The 11,398-nt window shown below is 39.7% G+C and overlaps 1 protein-coding gene across 1 annotated transcript in view; it reads left to right on the plus strand.

The window, feature by feature from the left end:
* The window catches only part of LOC149064494 (uncharacterized), an 87,676-nt gene extending 80,020 nt beyond the window's left edge, over positions 1-7,656 (plus strand). Inside the window, exon 9 of the mRNA XM_089254708.1 lies at positions 4,285-7,656. Coding sequence (XP_089110834.1) covers positions 4,285-5,406 — 1,122 coding nt within the window. The 3' untranslated portion in view covers positions 5,407-7,656. The remainder of the gene's footprint in view (positions 1-4,284) is intronic.
* The last annotated feature ends 3,742 nt before the right edge of the window (positions 7,657-11,398 follow it).

Raw genomic sequence — 11,398 nt, forward strand, 5'->3', positions numbered from 1 at the left:
TCGAAGTCATGTCATAATGATCCACGCTGTGTCAAGTGTCCAGGGGAACATCACTCCTCTGAATGCAGTCTGAAGCGGGGTGAGCAAGACCCGATATGCACCAACTGTGGAGGAAAACACAGTGCAAATTACAGAGGCTGTTTATCGTGCCCCACTAGCAAAGGCAGAATGGCCAGAAATGAAAACACGACAAGACGTCCAGATATACCAAGAAACAGACCAAATATTGGTATGCATAATCGTGAAAATGATAGACAATCCGACAAGTTGAGACCAAGTCACAAATCTCAATATAAATCTCAAGATGACCATGATGATGACTGCTCAAGCGTCAGTTCAGCTAGAGGCTGGCCCAAAGGAAGGAAGGGAAGGTTCAACGAACCTAAAAGGACTTCTACTGTACCAACGGCCGAGGCAGTGCCAACTCATGATGACGAGAGTGTCGTGGTTCAGCGGGCTACCGACGAGATGGTGCCTTTTGCCAAAATACTGAGGTCCCCTCCTCGACGAAGTGAATCACCGGCAACAGCTGTTAGAGACGTGCGGGTCTCCAAAGCAGCTTCCAATAGCAGTAAAGTAAACTGCAATGTGGTGAAACCAACAGCTTCGAATCAACGATCTGACATGTGTGGTGGCAACCGTGTGGAAAAAGAACCCACGAAAATAGCAAATAACGATATCAATATGAACTCTAATAGCATAATTTTCCCGATTCAACAACTAATATCTATTACGAAGGACTGCTTTCTGAAAATCCTCAGAGCTACTTCAAACGAGGAGAAAATATAAATCTTCTTCAACTGTTTTCTAACTGCAGCTGAACACTTATTTGCTTCAACACTCACAAATGTCTAGTACACCAAATGTTGTGTTGCATAACATGAAGATCATGGCTTGGAATGCCCAAAGCTTGGTCTCTAGCATGACTGAGTTCAAGGACATCCTTGACACTGAGGGTGTTCACTTGGCACTGGTGGGGGAAACTTGGCTTCGTCCTTATCACACTGCCAAAGTAGCAAATTATGACTGTATCAGACAGGATAGAAGCTTTGGTCCAGGAGGAGGAGTAGCTATATATGTAAAGCGACACATTAATTATGATATTATTCAGCTACCTCCCTCGACACAATGTGAGGTAATAGCAATAGAGATCTACGTAAACAATCAAAAAATTAGGATGGGAGTGTGCTATAAACCTCCGAGAAATACCATAGACATTCCACTTTTTAACGAATTTTTCAATTGTCAGTACCCAGTGATAATGTGTGGCGACATGAATGCTAAATCCTTTCTGTGGAACTCATACTCTACAAACACCCAAGGCAGGGTGCTCGAAAATTTTTGTATCAGAAAGAGCATTCAACCTTATGCGCCATACACTCCAACTCATTTTCCTGACCAGGCTGATATTCTTGACATAGCGCTTGCTAAGAACCTTACATTTACTATGTCGGTTCACGTTCAACCTGTCACGGATTCTGATCACAACCCTATATTTCTGGTAGCGGATTTCAATATTCCTTTTATATGTAAACCAAAGAAAATAGTGATATGGCCATTATTTAAGCGAAAGCTGGCCAGAATCACCTTGCCTTCCTTCACGGGTGGCAATATTGATCAAATTGAATCTGACTTATTGTTTCTCACAGAAACCATCACTAACACTGCTAAGGAATCCACCCGAGATGCTCCCACTAATAATCCACTGGGTATTCCCCGCTGGATTAAGGAACGCATCAAATTAAAAAACAAATTTAGGAGGAAATGGCAAAGAACGTTAAATCCGTACTACCAAGATAGATACAGATCTATAAAAAGAGAAGTATCCAGAGAAATCAAAGAATTTATGAGTGAGCGTTACTTCAGCTTTTTACGTGAGGCAAATTGTGCTGATGGCACGTTATACAAAGTGTATAAAACATGTAAGCCCACTTATTCGAGGATTCCTCCGATTGTCGGCACAAGCGGAACAGTATATAGTGACAGTGATAAAGCGGAAATATTTGCTGACACATATGAGAGACAGTTCTCTCCATGTGATAACACTCCTCCTCAGCTTATTGCCAGTGTTGACAGAGAAGTTCAAGTATTCTTTAGGGATATTCCCCCAGAACAACCCTCTGCTTTATTTCCTACGAACACTGAAGAAGTAACAAACATTATCAAAAACCTCAAAAAGAAAAAAGCACCTGGTCAGGACACCATCACCAACAACACTATCAAGAATCTCCCCGAAAATATGGTTCGCCAGCTGGTCAACATATTCAACGAATTACTTCGTACAAACCACTTTCCGGCAGAATGGAAACTCGCTAAAGTTAAGGTCATCCCCAAAGCTGGACATGACCTACACTATCCGCAGAATTGGCGCCCAATCTCACTTCTCAGTTCATTAGGGAAACTTTTTGAGAGAGTGGTAGCCATCAGACTACACAAATTTGTAGAGGACAATAACATTATCGGTCCAGAGCAGCACGGTTTCCGCAGCAAGCACTCGACGACCACTCAATTATTGCGGTTCGTAGAACGAATTCAAGAAGCCAAAATTTATAAAGACACTGCAGCAGTAGCCTTTTTCGATTTAAAGAAATCTTTTGATAAAGTTTGGCACAATGGGCTGCTGTTTAAGATGATTCGCATGGGAATGCCGTATAACATCATAAAATTTGTGAGCAATTATCTCGACTCGCGCTCCTTCCGAGTACAGATAAATGACTCAATATCTAATTCTAGACAGATTCGTTCATCAATAGCTCAGGGAAGTGTGTTAGGTCCTATCCTACATAATTTTCATATGAATGACTTCCCAGTTGCCCCTAAGGGTTTCACCGCTCTTTATGCCGACGATAGTGCCCTTTGTTGCACAGATAGGGACCCTGGCAAGGCCCTTTCAAACTTGCAAGAAATGGTAAGATTGGTCGAGCGCTGGTGTGTGCGAACCCGTGTTGAACTGAATGCAGATAAAACCAAATTCATGTGGTTCACTAACAAGTCCTCATTACCACAACAAGCACACATAGAGGTACAAGGAGTTATAATCAACGCAGTCATTCACAATAAATATTTGGGGGTGATAATGGACAAGAGATTCAGTTTCTCCCGGCAGTGTGTTGATACCATCCGTAGGGCGACCGTGGCCTCGGTCATGCTCAACAGACTAAGCCACAGGCACTCAAGTCTTTCAATTCGAAATAAAATTATTCTGTATAAGATGGCAATTAGACCGATTCTTCTGTATGCTGCGCCTGTCTGGTTGTTCTCGAAGAAAATGAATATCATCGCTCTGGAGAGATTTCAGAACAAGACTCTGAGGAGATACACCGGACTACCTTGGTACGTTAGAAACGTTAATATCAGACGTGATTCCGGAGTGGCTGATGTAACGTCATATGCAAAGAAACTGGCAAGGAACTTATTTGATAAATTGAACGATTCTGAATTTCCACACCTTGCGGAGATTTCATCATACGACAGTAGACACAAAGCACGATTAAAAAGACCAAAAAATTTTCTACACATGCCTCGACCTGTGTTGCCAGGTCTATGAACATTTGAAAACTTTTGAAAAAAAAAAAAAAAACCCCTTGGGTCTCAGGTGAACCTACGTCTTCACCCACCTTATTAGAATCTAACTATCATTGCAAAGTGCACTACTGCACAGGAATTGGCAGAGTCATGATGAAGGGGGTTTGATGGATTATAACTATCCATTGGAACCCCGTTTCACCAATTACGGTTTTCGGTTTCGGTTAAAAAAAGTTTTCAAGTTTTCCCGTTTTAACTGAATTTTTTATTGATCGTACGCACGGACTTGTTTTCAAGTTTTCCCGTTTTAACTGAATTTTTTATTGATCGTACGCACGGACTTCGGCCGCCTCTTTCATGGGGGACTTGCAACCCCAGAACCTTTTTTTAGGCTATCTTAAAATTGAGGTATACTGTAACAATCCACATACGATTGATTAACTCAAGACTAACATCATATGATGAATATCAGACATTTACTCTTACATACTTCATGGTCTCGAGCAATCTGATAAAAAAACGTGACTATGTGTCTGGGAAAAGCCACCGTTTTCAACATTTATAGTAAACTCTTATATAGTTTTTTTTTTAATTTTTATTCAAAGCAGTGTTTTAATTCATAAGTTTAATCTGTTATTTTCTGTTAAATAGCCATATTCATTTTTTTTTATCATAAGCTATGATGTGCGCGAGTTTTGAAACACCCTTTACTTTCGTGCTATTATGTAAAAAAATCCTAAAATCCCTTTGTTTTTTTAGAATTCGGATGGGAGTCTCTTGAACACAAGTTTCGAAGTTGAACAGTTTAATGATCTGCTAGAAACCATGAACATGTCACCGGTTATCAGAGACACCGGTTCTCAAGACGAACCTCCCAAGAAAGCCACCACGCCGACATCTTGTACATCCAGGAATAGTTTGAATTCCATGAACGGGGGCAATGATGACGTGTTTGTGTCTGGAAATGCCAACCAATTTGAAAAATATCCTCTACCATCGCCATCTACATCATCCAGGTTGAATAGACCTTCGTCGACGAACACGCAAAAGGATTTCCATAAGAACGCGTACACATCACCTGCTGAATTCTGCTTCCCCATCGAGAACGCACAAACGTATGGGAAAATGAGCAAATCATCCCCTTCACCAACATCCATGACCTCTACCGGTTTGAATCAAGTGAACGGCCACGGTTCCGCCAGAAGTGATAGTTTACAGTTCATCAACAAAGCCAAGAGCTTCTCGGATGAAGTGCCCGCTGGGAACAACAGTAGTTCTTTGAAACCTGAACCGAAACCAGTGGATAATGATGCCATATTGCAATCAAAAGTCGAGGATAAGAACCAGTCGAAATATGCGGCCAGAGTTTTGTTGTCTGTCGCCACAAAAGATAAAGAAAACGAGAAGAAAAACGGTATCGGCCGGAGAGATTTCTTCAGAAGCTCTTCAGTCGGTTCATCTGGATATTCGAGTGAGAACTCATTGAAACCTACTACACCCAGCGCCATCAAGACATCCCTCAAAGACAAGAACACTTATTACGCGAACAGCATTCAGTTGAGCGACCCGAGCAAGAAGAAACGTCCGACCTCCGACTCTTCCATCAATTCATTCCTCAACCAATCTCTCAGCAAGTCGTCGTACCTGAAAGATACCGGATCATCACCGACAGACGTGCCAGATGCCAAGTCGCCAGAATACAATAAAATATGGACTTCGAGACCGGAGAAATTGACGTTCTTGGATAAAATCAAAAAGTTTTCTCAACAGGCTGGAGAAGATAACGTTCCCAGGGATAAGGTGAAAAACTCCAGGGCACAGAGAGAACTGGAGATCAAGTTCAACGGGGATGGCATCAAGAGCATCGAGCAGAGAGCGTGATGTGATGTGATCAACATGGTAACTCACTCGTTGAATTTACTCGTGCAATTCCAAATTTAAGCTCAGCATTGCTTTCCCAATAACATGAAAAAAAAGGAATAACGATATTGATGTCAAAAAATTTTAACATGACTATTTTCCCATCATGTTTAGCATTTCAGATTGTGTTATATGTGAAACTACAGTGTCGTGCTTGGTCTGATGATTCGAATCGGCAGCTCTAATTCCGTGTGACCATGCTTGTTGTACGTACGTCCGTGACAGCTAGAGCTAGAATTTCAACATTAGTGTACCATGCAGGCCCGTCATTTGGGAATGCCCCCACTCCCGGCTTTAAAAAATACAATAAAAATAAACAAACAAGGCGAAACGCATGTACATAAATATTGAGTGCATTTTTGTCCCACTCCCTATCCCTGGAAGAAGTTGAAATGACTGGCATGTTACCATAGAAAGCATATATTGAGAAAATTATTTACTTTTACATGAAGTACCAGCGACATACACTGGCTATCCCCGTACCGTAGGTGGAAACGGGGAGGGCTGTAGGGGCCGCCACCCCTACCCCCCTCCCGTTTCCTCCCAAAAAAATTCATTATTAGTATAGGTCACAGGGTGAAGGTGGAACATTCGCCCCCTCCGCTCGAATAGCCAGTATCCGCTTATGCTGGTTACACACTGGCCCAAAATTACTTGACGAAAAAATATTTGTTTTCAGTACAGGAAGAGCAAAGTGGAAGACCACTTTGTGTATAATTATCATTACATATTCTCCAATGTACTGACACTGAAGCCCTGGAGGGGAACATGAGCATGCATGAGTGCATTTTCCTCTCCGTAACTGAAACTGAATAGAAGTTTTATTTATAATTTTGTGCTGAAATGCGGACATTTGATAATTTTTATGCTCGTTGATTGATTGTTTTCTAATAAGAAAGGCCATAAATTCATGTATTTTCTGATACATTACCGTTAAAAAAATTGAATGTTCTTTTTTTTTTTATTGTGAAGTGTTTCTCCCCCCACCCGTTTGCGTGCTGTCTGTGATAAGCAGTGCTTATTTTCTTGTTTATGTCATCTCAAAAAGGCAGGTTGAGGTAGATGTTGTGCTAAATACGTAGGTTTATCTCGTCTCAGTGAGACGGTGCTTATATTCTGTATTCCCATATTACTGTACACTTAATCATTTAATGCTTTTTTATGGTGCTAACTTTGTAATATACGAGTCTAACAATACCTGTCAAGGTTCAAGGTACCCATCCTCCGTTCTGGACTGGGGCACGGCTGTCTCAATTCAAGGTCAACGAAACTAGAGATCACGTGACTATCTGTCCGAACCTCGGGCATGGTCGACCAGCACCTCCTAGAGATGGAAGGCCTCCACAGTCAGTTTGTGACGTCAGTAAGTAGTCCATTTTCCCTCAGAATATTCAAGGAAAAAAATTCCCTGCTCGTGCCAGTATCATCGTTGTAAGGAAAAGAAATGATCGGGCTCAGAATTGACGATTTCTATGCCTCACGTCCAATCACTACGCGGTATTTTTGAGCCGATCTGGAAGATTCCACGCTAAAATGAGAAGAAACGAAATAGAGCTGTGTTTCAAAATGTGGCAAACTTGCTAGGTAGTCTGAATGACGTTTATGGCAAACAGTGCAGAGGCCTTCTATCTCTAGGAGATGCTGCGGCGACTCGATGTGTTTGATCACGTGATGCATTCCGGGAATGAATGTAGGGAATACATTCCTAAGTCAGACGGATAAAGTCACGTGAACTCTACCTTCGTTGGCCAGTCCAGTCAGGACTTGGCTTCCCAAACAGAAGCCTATTTGAAATAGTAACTGTAAATTTGTAGCGAAAAAAATCTAAGATTCATCCTGATCCTCAAGGTTAAATGTCCTGTCAATTTTCCTCACTTTGGGGTGTATCATGTCTCCATTTACCATCAAATGAACATTAATGTCAGATTATAGTTAGTTTGTAAATAAAGTTATTCAATCTCTCACATGCATTTGTAAACACAGAAAATAAAAATTGTTTTGTTTTCAGTTGATAAATTGCGCATATTAATTTTGTACGTGCGCATTTGTATATTTTTCTTTCCCGTAAGAAATAGAAAGCGTATTTTACAAATTATGGCATTAATTATACACACAGATTTCTCATAATCTTAAATTTTTAATTTTTCAGTTAACATTTTTTGTATTTCACAGCCGATTCTCTAATAAAGAAAAAAAATCATTTTATTATCCAACATGTTGTTTATTTCAATTTCGACTGTTGTTTTACATTTCTCAGCAACTCATACTGTCTCATGATTTGTAGATTGAGGTGGCATCATAGACATAAGATTAAAAAAACACTTCTTAAGGGTTCCCGCAACATAAAACATTCCGCAAGAGAGTGACGAGCTCAGGAACGTGGACATTTTTTTTAAGTTCTAAAAATGTGCTTTTACGTCGGAGTTATGGGTGCTACGCTTTGAGAAATGAGAAATTTAGAATGCGCGCGGGAAAAAGAAAATGCTTGCAAAGAAATTGAAATCTATTTCTCGTTTTCGAGATGAGAGAAATCGCAATTATATTTACTTTCATTAGTGATTGCTTTTGGGCCACTAGTACGTTTCGGGGGAAGAAACTCTCCCATCCACTCTTCCCCCCGCCCCCCCCCCCAAGAGAAATCGGGGTTAGAAAAAATATATTAATTATATATATGTTGCGGCCAGTTCGCGAATTGACCGAGAGGTTTGGCAAAAAGTTCGATTTTCAGAAATGGCGTGTTTTTCCGACATTGGATATCCAATTCGCGATCTGGCTGGAGATCTCTGGCCAGTTCGATCTGCTGATGTAAGACGGTTCGGTAGATACATGGCTATATATGGTAGCTGTATTGAGATAGCTCTGTGTGGCAAGAGAGAAAAAAATTGTTTATAACCTCTTCGAACCTAAACCAAAACTGGCAATTAAAAACATTCTTTTTATTGATTTGTGCTTTTATTTGTATGTCAAAAAATGATCCATCAAAACAAAAATATAACCATTCCTGCTATCAACTGAACAATACATGTCATTGCATGACCATACGTGAATTCGGTGTATGCCAACTAAATAATTTTTTGTTTGTATTTACACATTATATATGTATGTTTTCTTTGTTTCAGCTAAAAAAAGGAGGGAAACTAAAAATATATAAATATATACGACTTTATAAAATATTTAACAAATTAGTACAATAACAAGGCCATTGCATAACCCAATTAACTCTTGAATCTAATTTATATTGACCCACTGGAAGGACTTGTAGTTCCTTGGGATCACAAGAGTGTCTGTGTCATTGTAATGTCATTTTTTGTAGGGTTTTTTTGTCTTTCTCGGTTGGTTTGATTGTATTTTATGTGTTGTGTTCAGTCCAATAAAATAAAAATTAAAAAAAATTAATTAATTTGGGTCAATATCTTTTCCAGGACACATTTAAGTTAGGTACACCTCTTTGTGTGCCTCAGGTCTTAACTCGAAAAAAGAATCATTACAAAAGAAATAATTATATAGACACTTAGTTTCTTTTCTATTAAATTTCGCAAAAAAATTCGGGTTGGGATGGAGTGGGAAGGAGTGTGCGTATTCTCACGCTTCTATATCTTGCGACCGCTAAAAGATAAATGTGAGGCGAGGTGAATATAGACATGTCAAATCAGACCGAAACAACATAGAAGTTTCACTTCTATTGCTTGATATTCTCATGCAGAGAGATATATGTATATATACCTGCAGAGGGACATAGACTTGGTTGATGGGGTACAGAGAAGAGCTACGCGTGTCCTTATTTGCACACGGGGCTTGAGTTATGAAGAGGGACTTTATTTTTTGAATATGTGTACATTGGATGGCTGCAAATGTCGTGAAGATATGATCGAAGTGTTCAAAATTTTCAATGGGATGGATAGGATGGACCATGAACTTTTAGTACACCGCCAATCGGCTTCTTTTACAAGGGGACACCAGATCGATTGGTAAGGGACAATGCGAAGTTAAGGTGTCGCAGGGAATTTTTCTCTAATAGGGTTGTAAATGAATGGAATAGCTTACCCCCGGAGGTAGTAAAACGTGTCAATTGTAACACAATTGACACGTTTAAAAAGAAATACGATAAATATGTTGGGGTAAATTGAGAAGCTATTCATACTTAGAATAAGACAACCATAAGTATTCTTTATGGGCATTGTATAATATTTTATCATGTGTATATATTGTTTATAATTTTTGCGATTGTGTTTTTAATTTGGTTGCTGTATTTTTGAAATATATGACATCCATATTTGTTATGGGCATCTTTTTCTCAGCCACCTCTTTGGCCTCATTTTGCCTGTTGTGGCGTTGTATTTGTATATATACACACATACATGCATATTTTATGTGTAAAAAAAATTTGTAATTTGTAGATATCCCTTGATTTTCAGGTTTCTCCTTTCGGATACAGAAGTTGGATGGCAGCACCACAATGCATATTATGCACGTTGGTTTTATAAAATACACAATTCGGAACGGAAGAAGTTCGCCTTTTTCAGGGTAAAATATGTCTATGGCGATAGCCCTTGGTTGCATGCGTTAAAATAAGTTACGGTATGAAAATCAGAAGGACGATATTAGTTAAACTCAAAAATATTCCGTGCTAAATAGAGTAGACCGATGGAATTACAGTCAAACCCCGTTATGGCGTGCTTCAAGTGGACGTAAATTTCGTTCAGTATATCCCATCCAATTTCATAGCATCCTATGAAATTTCGTATTTTCAGGGTCGTAACTGATATATGACTACACATCTCCAAATCTCAATCATCTCTGGACAGCCAAGGACAAGCTTGGAATTCATTCGCCTCTGGACAATAAGAGTATGATCCGTACTGCACTGCTGTCTTCACGGGAGATTTCTAATGAACGTGTAATACCAGTGTATCCCAAAGTGAGCAATGGGTTTAGTATAGTATTCCATGATTGGCTTGAGTTGGTGGGGTGATGAGGGAAAAGTCTAAAGAGACAGCGATGGGACGAAAAGTTTGGGATACTATGATGTAATAGATCAGTATTTCTCAACCACCGGGACCTGGCATCAGTCAAACCGTGCCGTGAATGATTCACTGTTTCATTTTCCCCATTTGTTTCCCAGTAGTCGTGTGTATGACTATGTCTTCCACTCACAAAAAAACAACCAACCGGACCACGGACATTGAGAACGACTGATGTGGACTAATGTCTCTCTATGGACGATATAAACAGAACATAAAATATCATTGTGCCTGTGTACAATCCCCTAGCGGCCGCGAAAATCGACTAATGCGAATGAAATTCGAGATATAGGTATGCTCTCGAGAATGAGAAGAAAAACAAAACTCTAGCTGTCGCGGTTAATTTGTCTGGGTCATGCGCCGGCGTTTATTGTACTTCAGGTACCGTTCTAACGACATTCATGGTTTTTAACTGCGCCGATAATTTTCCAATGCATAAAGTGAGTGTCGCTATTTGAATTTTAGAGAGAGTTTCGGTTTTTCTTCTCATTTTCGAGCGTATACTCGGAAACACCTATATCTCGAATTTCATTCGCATTAGTTGATTTCTGCGGCCGCTACGAGCTCGTATATCGGAAAAGTTATTTTATGACCACGATCATAATGGAATGTCCGGAATCTCTTTCCGCCCTAACGCCGGCAGTGAGACCATAATATTTTTTCAATCAATTAAGGATACGAAACCAATCAACAATAACTTATATTTATTGCCAAGTATATGCATAAAATGCCATTACATAAAAAAAAGTTTTATGTGCAACAAAATAAAAGTAACAATGAACAAGAAACAGATGATAAGCGCTTAACGGTGAATGTCATTTTGCTTCTTCCTATACATGGGATAGAAGAATAAAAATAAAAACAGGCAGAACACATTCACCTTTAGCGCAATTTCCCTATTCATATTTACAATATCTATGCTTCGTGCTTCT

The sequence above is a fragment of the Pholcus phalangioides genome, unplaced genomic scaffold, assembly GCF_987345545.1.
Source record: "Pholcus phalangioides strain wild (caught in Gottingen) unplaced genomic scaffold, Ppha-v1.0 ptg000042l_1, whole genome shotgun sequence".
NCBI lineage: Eukaryota > Metazoa > Arthropoda > Arachnida > Araneae > Pholcidae > Pholcus > Pholcus phalangioides.